Consider the following 15,007-nt stretch of genomic DNA (forward strand, 5'->3'; position numbering starts at 1 on the left):
ATCCGATCGAAACTGAGGGAATCCAACAAAGGACATTCGCTCGTAATTGGGAAGCTTGAAGTGCATGCTCGGGGCAGGGGTGAGGGGAGAAATCGTCTCGTCAGGCGACGAGAACAAGCGGCTGCCCACGCCTCTAGCTCTTGAAGCTCAGGCAAATTAGCTTGAAGGTGGAAATTCGTGGCCAGCAGAAACTGGGATCTTGTACAACAGCAAAGGTGATGGTAGTGGCTGTCAACGCTGTTAAGAGATTGGTGCAATGCCAAGGCCCATATCTATGACGTCATGGATCGCAACGTCCTTCGTTTGCAGCCACAACGTCGCGAGACTGTTGCTTTGTGCTTCAAAGCCCAACCGTTACGTCAATCTCCCCATTTCCGGGGTGTTTGTCCGCAGTGGATTCTGGAGCTGGTTTTACACACGTGTGTGTGGAGGAGGAGAGCTGTCATCAAAATCCCTGAATGCTCGCCATCTCCACCGAGGAATATTCACAAGCTTAGCAGTCACATTGCAGATCTGAAGCAGTCACAATGGATAGATGGCAGACATGTTCCACACCTCACACGGCGGTCGGCACGCGGGAAGCCGATTCGTTTTATGGGAACCGGCCGCCAAGATGGGTTCAGAATCGGCCAGGTGGTTCAGGGCCATCGAATCAGGGCGGTGGGATCTAGAGAGCTTTGTTTGGGATGACAACAGCCATGGCCCGAAGCTGGAGCTGTGACGCATGCATTGAATCGCGGGAAGAGCTCGAATCCATGCTGGGCCAGAACCCCTGCCGGTGATCTGCCAGCTTCATGGCAGTGTCTCTCACTCTCTCCTCTGTGAGCTGCATGCTCGTGGTGCCGTGTCGTGTAAGGGTTGCAGCTGCTGGCTATTTGCTCTATGCCCCATTGAGGGAAAGGACCAGTCAAATTGGGTGACTAGCTGTGGCTCGACGATTCAAGCAGGATCAAGGAAGCCGTCTGTAATCTCTCTTCCTTCCTTTTGGTATGACGCATTCAATCATTTCACAAGTGCTCCCCATGCTGCAACGTCACTTCTTGGTCCCTCCTGGTCTTGTCCTCTCTTTTCTTGCTTACTGGTATTAAACGGCCTCCCACCGTCACCCGGGATCATACACCGGTCATCCTCTAAAACCTCGTTACTTCCCAGACCTTGTCTGCATATTCCACTTTACCTCGAGACACACGACTCGCAGCATTCGATACCCGATACCCCGCCCACAGTTTAGTCGTTTTTTTTTTTTTTTAGATACCCCCGGGACTCTACTAGTGATACCCTGTTTCCTATCAGCCAGCCCCCAGATCCAACCGTCATGGCTACCAACGGCGCAGCGAAGGTCAACAGACCAACCAACACTAAGGAGAAGGAGGCCGATGTCAACCGCAAGCTTCAGTTCTACGGTATTGCCAGTGCCTTCCAGAATGGCAAGGTGCCATCGGTATGTTTGCTTCTCAGCAACAATCTCTCGTTTGCCTCTGTTTCTAACAATGCCTCCAGAATGACCAAATCGATGTCGCCCTGAGCAGCTTCCTCGAGTCTAAGGCGCTCTCGAACCCCTCATCCAAGTTGTCTGGCGAAGGAAAGGCGCTCGTTGCTGATTTCAGAGAAGTGGTGAAGCAAGCAAAGAACCTCCTTCTGTCCAAGAACGAGGGCAACCTGCTTCAAGATTTCATCTGGCAAACACAGCAATTCGACCCCAAAACCGTCAATGTTCCTGGTGCTCCCGTTGACAAGGACACGGCGCAGCAACATGGTAACCAGGCTCTTGAGGGTTTCCGCACTCTCGGAACCCTGATCATCACCAATGGCCAGTTCCGCAAGCTTCGTAAGTTGTCTTTCTTCTGGAAGGGACCAGTCACCATGCTAACTCATGCCCAGTCAAGGACGCTACTATCCTTCTCCGCGATATGGCTGGTGACGCCGCCACCAATGCGGCTGCCCGCGTTAAGCCTTCACATGAGGATCTTAACCAGATCGACACTCCGGCTGCGGACAACACCTGGCACGAGGCCCCCGATTTCAAGCAAGGCAAGGAGGAGATGAAGAACAAGTTGGGCAGCTACTACAAGGGTAATCCCAAGGAGGATGCGAAGGCTGTTGCTGCCGAGGGCACCTCCACTGCCCATCCCACTGGATCCTCTGACCCCAGAGATTTGGCTGGCACTGCGGCTCGCGAGCAGGCTCATGGCGGATCAACAGGCATCAATGCTGTCGGTGGTGCCCAGGCCGCCGCTAATGCCGCAAAGCGCCAGCTCGATGCCAACCTTGACCAGGAGGCAAAGGACAAGGCCAAGGCGAAGAAGGACGAGTATCGTGCCCGTACTAAGGATTACTTCTCCAAGAAGATGCCCCAGGAGCGCCGCGAGCAGACCATCTGGCGTCTCAAGGTAAGTCCTGTTGAACACCATTTTTGTTTCTTCCGTTCTAACATTGTCTGCAGAAAATGGTTCTGGAGTGCCAGCAGCATCCCGATTATCACGCCGCCATCACCACCTTGTTGAACCTTGCTGAAATGTACGGTGATCATGCCAACCGGTTGGCCAAGGGCGGCACTGGTACTGTCAAGGAGACCCGCACTGGTTTGGCCCAGGCCGAGGGCGATCTCAAGACTTTGATCGAGCGCTTTGCCAACGGCACTTCCACTGACGACCTTTGGGCCTCGATCAATGCCATCTATGAGGACGCCGACCGGGATCCTGAGCTCAAGGGCTGGTTCAGGTCCTTGAACGTCTACATCCGCCGCTGCCTCCAGGAGCAAGGCTACATCCTCGACGACGATTCCAACGTTCAGTGGAACGCCCTCTACGACCAGGGCAACTACCTTCTCCGCACCAAGTACCGCGTCCACACCGATCGCATTGTCGATGAGATCAAGTTCTTGGGTGACCAGTTTGATCAGGACCCCCAGAACAAGGCTTTCGCCAACTCGCTGACCAAGCTCTTCACCGAGCTCGGCAATGATGAGAATGGCAAGCCCACCTTCAAGCCCCATCTGGTCAAGGATCTTACCGATGTCATCCTCCCAGCCATGTTTGAGAAGATCGCATATATCCCTGTGCCACGCATAGAGTACTCTGACCATCAGATTGATGCGGTCATTGAGAACCTTGTTCTTGAGAGCGACAACTTCATGCCCAACATTCTCGAGATTGCTAGTGAAAACTACATGCGGTTTGGGCGCAAGAATTTGAGCAACAAGAGCAAGCACTCGATCGATATCAAGGTTGCTGGAGTCCAGATGGATTTGCGCGATGTCAGCTACTACATCAAGCGCAAGCAGGGCTTCCCCTCCCTCACCGACACGGGTGTGGCTAACATCCTGCTCGCCGGCGATGGGTTCAGCTTTCGTATGAAGATGGCTACCCCCGACGAGCGGGATTCGCAGAACTTTTTCAAGATTGACAAGGTGGATGTTGATGTCAAGAACCTGCACATCAAGTTGTCCAAGTCTAACCACAAGCTTCTGTTCGGCCTCTTCAAGCCCATCATGCTCAAGGTCCTCCGCCCTGGTCTGCAGAAGGCTTTGGAGAAGGCCATCAAGGACCAGGCGGTCAAGCTGGATAGAATTCTCTTCCAGATCAAGCAGGAGGCCGACCGTGCCATGGATCAGGCCCGTGAGGATCCCGAGAATGTTCCCAACATTTACAACCGCTACGTCACTGCGGCCCAGAAGCAGATTCTGCAGGGCAAACACAAGGCCGAAGCCATTGCGGCTGACAAGAAGGTCAACTACGCCATCACCAAGGAGGACAGCATGTTCCCCAACATCCACCTTCCTGGCGGCATCAGCTCCAAGGCCACCGAGTACAAGGAGCTTGCCCGCAAGGGTGACAAGTGGGAGAGCCCTGTCTTTTCGATTGGCAGCGCCTCCAAGAGCCGTGACATTCCTCCCGCCCCTACCGTCACTCGCAAGCCGCACACCACCTCGGCTGACACTGCTGCTGCCCATGGCGGTGCTTATGCCGGTAATGACGGTGCTTATGCTGGCAACGGCGGTGCCTATACTGGTAACGGCGGTGCCTATGGTGGTAACGGCAGTGCTCATGCTGGCAATGGTGGCGCCTACTCCAACGGCGGTGCCTACTCCAACGGCGGCGCCTATGCCCATGGTGGTGCTCTTAATGGCAGCGCTCTCAATGGTGGCGCCCTCAAGGACAAGACCCAGCTTCCCCCAGCCGCTACCACGACTGCTCCCGCTGGTTATGCCGTTTAAGGAGGTGATGTGATTGTTTTTGTTGTGGAAAGAAAAAGTGAGTGGGCTTTTGGGATTATGATACCAGAGTGCAACAGGTTTTTCGGAAAAGGGAGTCGAGTTTTTTTATACCCAGTTACAGTAATAATGAGCAGTTGCGATGGGGAGGATTGGTTTGGTTTGTGGAGGAGACAGACTGCGTTAATAACGAAGGGCTGGCCCAAGGAAATGAGGAGGGCTGGAAAGGTTAGGTTGTATGTGTCTTAAGTAGAGTATCCCCTATGTGGTAGCTCTTTTTCTTTTGACGCGTGATGAATACCACGATGAGTTCTTTTTTACTTGATGTCGTTTGAGATGATGTGTATTGTGAAGTTGTGATCTGTTGGAAATGATGACGTCTGAGAGCTATGCTGTCGATGATACTTGGGGTTAGGGTTATAGGTGCGCTGCTGCCTGTTGCTAGCTCGGGGAGGACCCAGGCAACGACCGGGTCTCCTAACAAAGGTGTATACGTGATCAGGGAGGGGCCGGTGAGGTTGAATTCGCGATTCTTTCATCAAGCATCAGTGGATGATGAGAGCTTTGAAATTCCGATCTAGAGTTGTTTTTGACGTCTTTCAACATCCAAAGAAGTTCGCACTTGACTTTCAATTCCGAACTTGGAGTGGCTCAAGGGAGGGAGGTGAAGCTCGCGCCAGCCAACTAACACCGACCGCGCTTTTTCCCTTTCTGGTCAATCTTGCCCATCGACACTTTATTTTATCTTCATCGACAAGAGAAACACCGGAAGAAAAGTTTGCAAGAGATGGCGTCGCAGAGAAGACGAGATCACCGGCAGGGTCCCGACGCGGAGGCTGTCGAGGAGGACGACGCGCAGTATGGGAGGGGTGGGATGAGCTTGGAGGAAGTCGATCAGCAGTACGTTCGTTCCCCTTTCTAACACATCAACTATGTTTTTTTTTTTTTTTTTGCTAATGTGTTAAGAGAAGTTTCCCCCACCGCCCGAAAAACGCGCACAAGACGCTGCCGTTTGCGGAGCTGTACAAGTCGTTGTTTAACCCGCTTATGGACTGCAAGCCCGGGTCGTCTGCTACTGCTGGTGCAGCAGCTGCTGCTGTCCTGGGGAAAACAAGATTTGGAAAGGCGAAGAAGACGGGCGGGGTGAACTACCACGAGCAGAGAAGGCACATCATCGAGCGGTTCATGAGCCGGTGGAGGAAGGAGGTGGGTGATGACTTCTACCCTGCCATGAGGCTGATCCTGCCTGACAAGGATCGGGACAGGGGGGTGTACGGGTTGAAGGAGAGCGGGATTGGGAAGATGCTGGTGAGGGTGATGAAGATTGGGAGGGATAGCGAGGATGGGTATTCTTTGCTTCATTGGAAGCTTCCGGGGGTGGTGGGGGGGAATCAGAGGTTTGGGGAAGGGGCAGACAGGAACGGCGGGGGATTTTGCGGGACGGGTGCTGGAGGTTGTTGGGAAGAGGGCTATGAGGGGGACGCCGGGGGGGTGGACGATTGGGGAGGTTAATGTTTTGTTGGATCGGTTGGCTGGGGCTAGTGGGGAGGGGGAGCAGCTGCCGATTTTTGAGGAGATTTACAGGAATTGCTGTGCGGAGGAGGTGATGTGGCTGGTGAGGATTATACTGAAGGATATGAGGGTGGGCGCGACGGAGAGGACGTTTTTGGGGCTATGGCATCCGGATGCGGAGGCGTTGTTTAGCGTTTCGAGTAGTTTGAGGAGGGTTTGCTGGGAGTTGTGGGATCCGGAGACGAGGCTGGAGCAGAAGGAAACCGGGGTGAGCTTGATGCAGTGTTTTCAGCCGCAACTGGCGCAGTTTCAGATGACGACAGGGTTTGGGAAGCTGGTGCAGAATCTGGGGGTTACCGAGGAGGAGAAGGAGTTTTGGATTGAGGAAAAGCTGGATGGGGAGAGGATGCAGATGCATATGAAGGAGGATGAGACGGTGCCCGGGGGGTTTAGGTTTGCGTTTTGGTCCAGGAAAGCGAAGGATTACACGTATTTGTATGGGGAGGGGTTGGAGGATGATAACTCGGCGTTGACGAGGCATTTGAAGAATGCGTTTCATGACGGGGTGAGGGAGTTGATTTTGGATGGAGAGATGATTACGTGGGATCCGGAAATCGACAAGATTGTGCCGTTTGGCACGCTCAAGACGGCGGCGCTGGATCAGCAGAAGAATCCGTTTCAGAACGGGCCTCGACCTCTGTATCGGGTCTTTGATATTCTTCTTCTGAACAAGAAGCCTCTGGCGGACTACACCCTCCGGGACCGCCACGCTGCCCTAGAGGTAGCCGTCAGGGGTGAGCATCGCCGTCTCGAGATTCACCCCTACGAATCAGCCACAACACCAGACGCCATCGAGCCCTTCCTCCGCAGAGTCGTCGCCGAAGCCTCGGAAGGTCTCATCCTCAAGAACCCGCGCTCTCGCTACCAGCTCAACAGCCGCAACAACGACTGGATCAAAGTCAAACCCGAGTACATGTCCGAGTATGGCGAGTCCCTCGACTGCGTCATCATCGGCGGCTACTTCGGCTCCGGCCGTCGCGGAGGCATCCTCTCCAGCTTCCTCTGCGGCGTTCGCGTCAGCGAGAACCACGTCAGGTCCGGCGCTGCACTCACCAGAGAGAAGTGTTTGAGCTTTTGCAAAGTAGGCGGTGGCCTCAAAGCAGAAGACTACGCCGAGATCAGACACCACACTGAGGGCAAATGGCAAGACTGGCAAGCGAGCAACCCGCCCACGGACTACATCGAGCTCGCGGGAGGGAAAATGCAATACGAAAAACCAGATGTATGGATCCGACCTAGTGAGTCGGTTGTCATCTCCATCAAGGCAGCCTCCATCGGTCCCTCCGACCAGTTCGCCATGGGCTGGACTCTACGCTTCCCTCGGTTCCGTAAGCTGAGACTGGACAAATCGTGGGACGAGGGCATGGACGCGAGCGATTTTGTTCTTCTCAAAGACAAAGTCAAGGAAGAAGAGAAGGAGCGAAAGGCGATGGAGATTGAGAGCAGAAAGCGCAAGCCAGCAAAGAGGTTGAAGAAGGAGTTGGTCATCGCGGGGACGGATCCGAATGCTGCGCCGGTTGAGTTCGTCGAGGGGGGGGATAATATCAAGGCCGAGCCGATGAGCCAGGTTGCGTTTCCCCCCCCTCAGGCTAGAAGGAAGTCTGACAACCAACTGTTCCAGGGACTGGACTTTTGTGTATTGTCCGAGGCAGTCAAACCCCGCAAGATGTCCAAGCCTGATCTGGAAAAGTTGATCAAGGAGCATGGAGGGAGGATTCATCAGCAAGTCGACAAGGGCGGGAACATGATCCTCCTCGCGGAGAAGAACGTCGTCCGGGTGGCGTCGCTGAAACGGGCCGGTGACGCGGATATTGTCAAGCCCAAATGGGTCTTTGACTGCCTTGCACAGAATAATGGAGAAGGCTATCTCCTCCCGTTTGAGGAGGGGCACTTGTTTCATGCCACGGAGGAGATGGTGAAGTTGGCGGCGGAGAATACGGATCAGTATGGGGATTCGTATGTCAGGGATGTTACCCCTGATGAGCTGAGGGATATCATTGACGACATGCGCACCAAAGGGGATGTTAAAGAGGAGGAGGATGCGTTTCATGATGAGAGGACGGGGGAATTTGATGCTGAGCACTTTTTGGATCAGCTGGAGGAGCGAGGGAGGGGTTTGGAGGGGTTGAAGAGTTTCTTGTTTAGACGGTGTAGGGTTTACTTCCCTGTTGCGGCAAAGGAGGAGGAGGAGGAGAAGAGGGGGCCCTCGAGTACGGAGTTGAAGGCGGTGAAGCTGCAAAATGAGATCAAGTTTGGGAACGGGACTGTGGTGGGGGGTCTGGATGATAAGGAGATCACGCATGTGGTGGTGGTCGGGGATGGGGAGAAAGAGAGGAAGGAGTTGGCAGCGAGCGTGAGGTATGAGGTTAGTTCGAGGAGGCATGTGCCGAGGATTGTGACGGGGAGGTGGGTAGAGGATTGTGTGACGGAGGGGACGTTGGTTGATGAAGAGGGATATGCCCCTTGAGATGGGAGCTGATCCTCTAGGAGCCTCGGTGGGGGCTTGTGTTTGTCATGGTGTTCTTGCAAAACTAGTATTAGACCTTTTAATCTAATGCTATTTCACAGCTTGATTTTTTCGTATAAGCTGAACAATGAGAAACCCAGACATAAGCCACATCATCCGCATCATATAGTATTAGCTCAGCCAGCAACACCCCCTTCCTTCATCCTTCATGCTATATCCAAATGCCCAATTTGATCATCAAACATCGCTCTGCCATAATCACTCGACCCGTCTCATTCTCAAGCTCGGAACAAGAAAAGCCTCTATCAAAACACGCGGCAGTAAATTACAGATACAGATAGGTGTGTGTGTGTGGTGGGGTTTTTGAAGTTTGAATAATGTACATGTAATCGGGTGAAGCATAAGGGGGGCTGGCCAGGGCGGTGGGAGTAATCATCTCGGCGGGAGTGTGTTGTTGAGAAAATTGTCATCAAACCACGACAGCCTGTCCTTCTGTACTGCCGGATGACAGTCACAGACGGGCATCTTGCGATGCCTGGCCAAATGTAGCCACCCCATATACCTCCCCCCTCACCCCCGACCTCCCCTCTTGCCCCGTCCCCCCTCTCCCATTTTTGATCGTCGTCATCTCTCATCCATCTCCCTCCCACCAAACCCCTCAAAGAGCAGCCTTAACCTGCTGCACCCCCCCAGCACCACCCCCAACCGCAGCCGCAACATCCCCCAGCATAGGATCCTTATTCCCGCCCTCCTGCCCAGGAGCAGTCATAATCTCCCCGCCCAGCTCCCTCATCCTCTGCTCCGCCTCCATAGCCGCAAACTGCTGGTCCTCGCCGTACGCCAGAGCCCAGGGGACACCGACCAGTATCGCGCTCACGCTCAGCGCCCAGGCAGACCTCCCCGCAAAGGTCACGACAGATTTGATGGTCGAGGTGGTAGCCTCGTATTTGGCGTGCACCCAGGAGCGGGTGGTCGGGGGGATGATGTCTTTCAGGGCGGCGAGACGCTCGGCGAGGGTCTCGGCTGTGGGGTCGTAGTGGGAGTCGGTTGAGATTTCGGAGTCTGGACGACGACGAAGCGTCAGCGAGGGCACGTGGGAGGGCGGAAGCGGAGTGGGAAAGGGGAAGAACAAACCAGTATCAGTGAAATCCTCCTCGTCCTCATCAGGCCCGACCTGGGCGTGCTGGAAGTGCTCGTCCTCTACTTCTGTGAGTTGGACCATTTTGGCTTTATGTGGTCTATATGCCTTCCTTGTAGGAAAGAGAGAGAAGTGTTTCGATTTATAGGTTTGCGCAAAGAAAGGTTGCGCAAAAGAGCCGTCGATTGGTTGCTTGTTGCTGTGGTGGTGGTTGATGATGGAATACAACAAATAAATTCAAGGCGGGCGGCAGAAGCGGGACCAAAAGCTTTCTCTGCCGACCTTCTTTTTCGCACGAAAAAAGCACCAAGGATATGACGGACTTGCTCTGCTTGAAAAGTTGATGGGCTAAGCCTATTTCGGACTGGGCAAAGAAAATGTGGGGTAGCGGCCAATTGGGTGTTGTGTTTTCTTTGGTGAAGCTCAGCAACGGTTTTGTTCTTCGAGGGAAAATCTGGATTCTCTTTAAAGGCTTGATATTGATTGCCTTCCTGTCATCATTTGTTCGTTCACAACGTCCTAAACTCATAAGGTATCAATTACACTATTATCAACCATTATGTACCACCCCTACTTATCACCTCCGCTGTCTGATTATCCCCTTGCCCTCCCCTCCCAATCTCCCATAAATACTTCGTCAAAAAAAGTATAGGTATTGCCAAAAACAAAACAAAAAAGCCAAAACGCTACTGAAGCCTATCCATTCACTCTACCGGTTCACAGTCCCTTCTGCGAACCGGATGCGAGGCTTCGGTGGAGGCACTCTAGGGGTATCATCATCCTCGCTGTCGCTCTCCTCCGGTTCACGAGACATTCCCAGAGCCGCCTCTCGTCTCCTCCGCTCCGCTGCCGTCTCAGCCACCTCCTCACCCGCCCGACTGCCGCTAGGAACACCACGCAAAGCTTCCAATCTCCTCTTCTTTTCCACCTCCGTCTCGGAAGCTTCCTTGCTCGATGGTCTTGATCCATCGCTAGATCCGCTCGACCGCTCTGGCCCAGGGGAAGTCGCCTGCGGCTTTGAGCTGGCCCCGGCCGCAGGAGACGCCGAGTTCTTCCTGCTCGCCCCTGGCTGACCCGGAGCCGAGACCTTGATCTGTGGCTGGGTATCGCGCTTAGCAACTGTCTTGAGTTCCTGCGACGCCGACGACTTGTCAACAACATCGCGGCGTGTGTTCTTGTCCAGCTTCTGCATCTCCACGAGGAAATCCTCCTTCGTCATGCGGCGACCGACTCCACCAACAGTGAACCGGATATGCTTGTCGTCCTTTTCATCTTCCTCTTCTTCCGGAGTCTTCTTCTTCGCAGATGCCTCGCCAGCCTGCGATCGTCCAAACGCAGCACTAGCCCACCTGCTGAGATTGGGCCTCTGTGAGTGACCCTGTATTCCTTCTCCCGAAGGGCCTGCCTTGCCTTGATCGCCTTGAGACTTTGGCGTGGATAGGTCGTACTTCTTGACGACCTCGCCGTCTTCGTTTTCAACAATAATCTGCCAGTGGTGTTAACTCTTGGTCTTGATGTCAGATCACGCAGGTAAACTTACAGTTGTACCATATTGGAAAGCACGGGCCGGCTCGCCCTTCCGAGCTGTTTTTTCCTTCTCCTTTCTCTTGGCGAGTTCTTCCTCTCGCCAGTTGGCCACCCGGTGCTTCAGGGCATTGTAGCTCCATCCCGAAGGTCCGGCCTCGGATTCCAACTTCGACTTCAGGTCCTTCGCATGTTCCGCAACGTTGTTACCGCTCTGCGATGGATGCACCGCCAGGACGTCGCCGTCGGCGTTCTCAATGATGATATTGTCACCTTCGTTGTACACTTCGATAGGATTGCGGTGCTCGTCTCCGGGAGTGCCCATGTTAGGCGAGCCAGCACGGGTAGAGTCGCCAGAAGCCTGATGATGTCGTTCATGCGGGGTGGGGGATCTCGCCGCACGCTCGTCCACGGGCGTGATCTGCATAGAGTCCTGTTGTGCGTCATGAGGTTGGGCAGGGCTTTGGGCTACGGGCGGGAGGGGTGTTTGTCCTTCACTCGGGGTGCGGCGTTGAGGGAAGATGGCTGATTGACTGATAGGTCCTCCTGGGCCAATTCCATCATCCCACATCTTTTTCCTCCGTTTCGCAGACCTGGACGACGGTCTACTGTTCTGACGACTGCCGCTCTGCTTCTCGTTGTTTTCGTCTTCCCGTACACGACGCAAGAAGTTATTTGGATAGCCGATAGGTGGCAACGTTCCTGGAGGATAATCCGGCATCTTGAGCTCTTCGCCATCTGTATCAGACATAGTTCTGGCTTGAGAGCGTGACGTTGATGTGATGCGAGGTAACCGCGACATCCAGGTAGGCCCATCCTCGTTGGCCTGTGTGTAAGACATGGTGATGCTGAGCGTGTTGATATGCTTGCCCAGAGTAAACACGGCAATCGAAGAGCCGTGCACAATGATGGAGGCAACAACAAGGAATGCAACAATGGGCCAGACAACTCTGATCAAATCGTAATGAGGCGATCCAGGATCGGGAAGCTTGGTTAACGGGACTGGACTTTCCGATTCAAGCTCTGCCCGAGCCAGCATGGCCACAAAAACAGCACCCACGCCAATGGGGCCAAAGTGGCCTGCAAAAAGCGCTTCACGCCACGTTTTGAGGTCGGGAATGATAGGTTTGAGAGCCATCATGATAGGGATTCGTCGGAACAGAATGACGAATACGGCGAGCACTACCAGCCTCCAGGCGTAGAGTCCAATGGCGTGATCATTGAAATCTTCCCAGGGAATGATGGTTCCGAAGTAGATGAAGTAGGTCAAGTTGATCAGCAAATCGATAACGTTGGAGACGTGAGAGTCCTCGGTCTTTTGCGTAAACCAACCATCGTTTGAGAAGCCCACACCTGCTGCAAAGCCAACCAGCAAATCGTCGAGACCCAGGATACTGCCAGAGCCAGCAGCGAACAGCGCCAAAACGAAGTAAAATACCAAGAAGCTCTCCCTGTCGATCAGATCGTGCTTTTCTGCGTACTTGATGCCGTGACGGGCCATATATCCGATGATGAAACCGTAAATCGCACCAAAGATGCACTCATACAAGACGGTGTACAAGAACCAGTGCTTGAGAGCCACCTTGGCGTTCAGCTTGTCGTGAATCAGGTATAATGCCAGGTAGACAAATGGGAAAGCCATGCCGTCGTTGCAGCCAGACTCTGCCGAGAGGAGATCTCTCAAATGCTTCGGCACCCTCTTGGCGAACTTGCCCTTGCCGACAACAGACGAGGCTAGAACTGGATCAGTAGCCGTGACACAGGCGGCCACCACCAGGCTTTCGATCCAATTCAATGGTGGAACCAACCACATGATAAACACACTCGTGATGAGCCAGCCGAAGAGCATGACTGGGATAAGCAGTAGGGTGACGGATTTCCAGTGTTTTTCCATGTAGAACTTGGGCAACTCGACGCCCACAGCGAAACATTGCACTACCAGAACGATTCGAGAAAACTCGATGGTGATGATATCGACGCTATCCCAGTCTTTCGTAGGATTTATGACATTGGCGACGTGAGGCCCAAAGATGATGCCGCATAGCGTAGCAACTGTGGCCTCGCCAATGTACATGCGCTCCTTGATGACGGAGGAGCATAGCATGAAAATGGTGGTGAAGCCTCCCAGAATGAGGTAAATCAGGTGTGGACCTGTGACCGAGAGGTGATCCCAGACCATCTTGAATGGCGGGTAGCCGACGACCGGCTAAAAGTCGACCGGGAATTCGTGATGTCGGAGGCGATGAAGATGTAAACCTCCACTGTATAGCAGTGTTGTTGATGAATTTGTTGTATAGAGCGAGGTGAACTCAATGACCTCAGCGGTTCATAAGTCACGAGCTGCCGAACAGACGCAGTTGTTGCTCGTCGTTTCTAGGACTGAGGCGGTTGGACTTGACTCGTCCAAGCACAGGCCAAAATATGAGCTAGGTCAAAAGAGCGAGTAACCTTGCGAGTCGATGGCTTGTCCGGCGCGTCTGGGGCGTCCTGTAGTAGGATGACAGAAGAAGGTGTAAAAAAGAAAACAAAAAAAAACTTTTCCTCTTTCCTCGTTGCCTTGGCGGCACGGTCAAAGTCAATAGCCACGCTCGGAAGCTGGGAAAGAGGGTCCAGGTCCGGCCGACGAGGGATCGAAGGTTTGGAAGGAGCGTAATCAAGTCGAAAACGGCGACCAAACGTTGAGAGAGCGATCCAATACGCCTTGGGGTATCGGTAAAAGTATTTATGAACTGAAGAGATCGAACAGCACCCATGGCTTAGCTTTATAGTCTATCCAACCCAGAAGACACTTGCTCAAATCTTGGGGATAGCCTACCAGGATCGTTGCCACGCAGCTTACTAGTGCCGGGTTGTGGTTATGGATGTGGCGGTTTGTTCTTTTTTGGTGGGCCCCCAAGGTTCCAACAAATCAACCACACTTCGGGAAATCGGCTACAAAAAGCTACCCTGTGTATGATGCCGTCCATCCCAGCTATCACAAGCTGCGGCATCTGCGTCATAGAAGCATTGAACAGTCACCAAAAGAGCCTAAGTTTTGGACATAAATAAAGAGAGAGCGGAATCCCCGATGCCCTTCAGCGAGTTTGATCTGGTGTAAGCCCGGAGTGTGACAACGGACCAGATGTCGATTGCTTCTCATCCGAGATTTCGCTCGGGCGCATTCAAACTCACAAGTGGCTTACTCACAGCCCTACCCATACCAACCAAGTGTCTCAATCCCCCTCGATAACCCGCCGTTGACTGCTGTGTGACCTCCGTCCGCGGCGCCGCAGGCGGAAGACGATTTCGAAAATTGCCAATTACAGAAACACCTGCATCCCAAGCGTCGGGCTCCAATTCCAGCAGGTTGGTGAGATGTCTCAGGATTTGGGCAAAGTCATTCGCATCCAGCAGCAGCCGAAGCTGCAGAATTCCGGTGACGGCTGGGCATTTCTGTCGTCGTCGTCGTGGAACCCTTTCCGCCAAGTTGTGCCCAGGGATGCCCAGCCCTCGCTCAACGAACCATCTTTCAGAAGAAAAGGCTTGAGTGGTCTTAGCTTTTGCTTGTCCACGGGCAAGCTCTTTTGCCAATGCTGAGCATGCTTGGCTCTTCCCTGCCTGCCAAGAACAAAGAACTGATCAACAACCACAGAGCAAAAGATCACGAGAAGAACGCCTTTCGAGACGGTTTGCATGTAAATGCGGAAATGGCGGTGTCGGCACTGGTTGTAGTTGAATTCTGGAAGCAGGTCACAAGGTCATGGCTGGTGCGGAGAAAATCCAATTGTCCAACCACAACCCATGATGTGGATGAAGGTGCATGCACAGACCACATCTTATTATCCCGACGTTCTCAGACTTCAAACCCCTCACTCACTGTTCCCAAAAATTTGTCTGTACGGTTCTTGAGCCATTGCTTCCATTGGTGAATGTCTTGCCGTGATGGGTGTAAAGAGAAATCCAGGGGTGAAAAGAAACATGTGGCTTCTAGTCTAGTAGAGCATGTTTGACTCAGTTTGCTATCACCATTGTTGGGGTCTGAATGTCGTATTACCGATGGGGAATGGTGATTTGGGGCTGATGGAGCTGAATGATAAGGGTGGAGCATTGAGGC

At 53.4% G+C, this 15,007-nt stretch overlaps 5 protein-coding genes across 5 annotated transcripts; 2 read left to right on the plus strand and 3 right to left on the minus strand.

Moving 5' to 3' along the window:
- Positions 1-358: 358 nt before the first annotated feature.
- QC764_706460 (uncharacterized protein) lies at positions 359-4,539 on the plus strand. Its single transcript, XM_062950287.1, has 4 exons — positions 359-1,441; positions 1,501-1,828; positions 1,882-2,390; positions 2,444-4,539. The coding sequence occupies exons 1-4, from the start codon at positions 1,316-1,318 to the stop codon at positions 4,214-4,216; spliced, it is 2,736 nt and encodes a 911-aa protein (XP_062796285.1). The 5' UTR covers positions 359-1,315; the 3' UTR covers positions 4,217-4,539.
- A 158-nt stretch (positions 4,540-4,697) lies between these two features.
- LIG4 (DNA ligase (ATP)) lies at positions 4,698-8,252 on the plus strand (the record flags this gene model as incomplete). The annotated part of the gene is made up of 3 exons (XM_062950288.1): positions 4,698-5,113; positions 5,185-5,559; positions 5,609-8,252. The coding sequence occupies exons 1-3, from the start codon at positions 5,001-5,003 to the stop codon at positions 8,250-8,252; spliced, it is 3,132 nt and encodes a 1,043-aa protein (XP_062796286.1). The 5' UTR covers positions 4,698-5,000.
- Positions 8,253-8,300: 48 nt separating this feature from the next.
- On the minus strand, positions 8,301-9,474 carry TOM22 (mitochondrial import receptor protein; the record flags this gene model as incomplete). The annotated part of the gene is made up of 2 exons (XM_062950289.1): positions 8,301-9,314; positions 9,387-9,474. 2 exons carry the CDS (start codon positions 9,472-9,474, stop codon positions 8,911-8,913), a joined length of 492 nt encoding a protein of 163 aa, XP_062796287.1. The 3' UTR covers positions 8,301-8,910.
- A 625-nt stretch (positions 9,475-10,099) lies between these two features.
- CNH1 (Na+/H+ antiporter) lies at positions 10,100-13,093 on the minus strand (the record flags this gene model as incomplete). Its single annotated transcript, XM_062950290.1, has 2 exons — positions 10,100-10,876; positions 10,931-13,093. The coding sequence occupies 2 exons, from the start codon at positions 13,091-13,093 to the stop codon at positions 10,100-10,102; spliced, it is 2,940 nt and encodes a 979-aa protein (XP_062796288.1).
- A 154-nt stretch (positions 13,094-13,247) lies between these two features.
- Positions 13,248-13,880, minus strand: QC764_0114730 (uncharacterized protein; the record flags this gene model as incomplete). Its single annotated transcript, XM_062941213.1, has 3 exons — positions 13,248-13,287; positions 13,451-13,614; positions 13,860-13,880. The coding sequence occupies 3 exons, from the start codon at positions 13,878-13,880 to the stop codon at positions 13,248-13,250; spliced, it is 225 nt and encodes a 74-aa protein (XP_062796289.1).
- Positions 13,881-15,007: the final 1,127 nt, after the last annotated feature.

The sequence above is a fragment of the Podospora pseudoanserina genome, assembly GCF_035222485.1.
Source record: "Podospora pseudoanserina strain CBS 124.78 chromosome 7 map unlocalized CBS124.78p_7.2, whole genome shotgun sequence".
In the NCBI taxonomy this organism is placed as follows: domain Eukaryota; kingdom Fungi; phylum Ascomycota; class Sordariomycetes; order Sordariales; family Podosporaceae; genus Podospora; species Podospora pseudoanserina.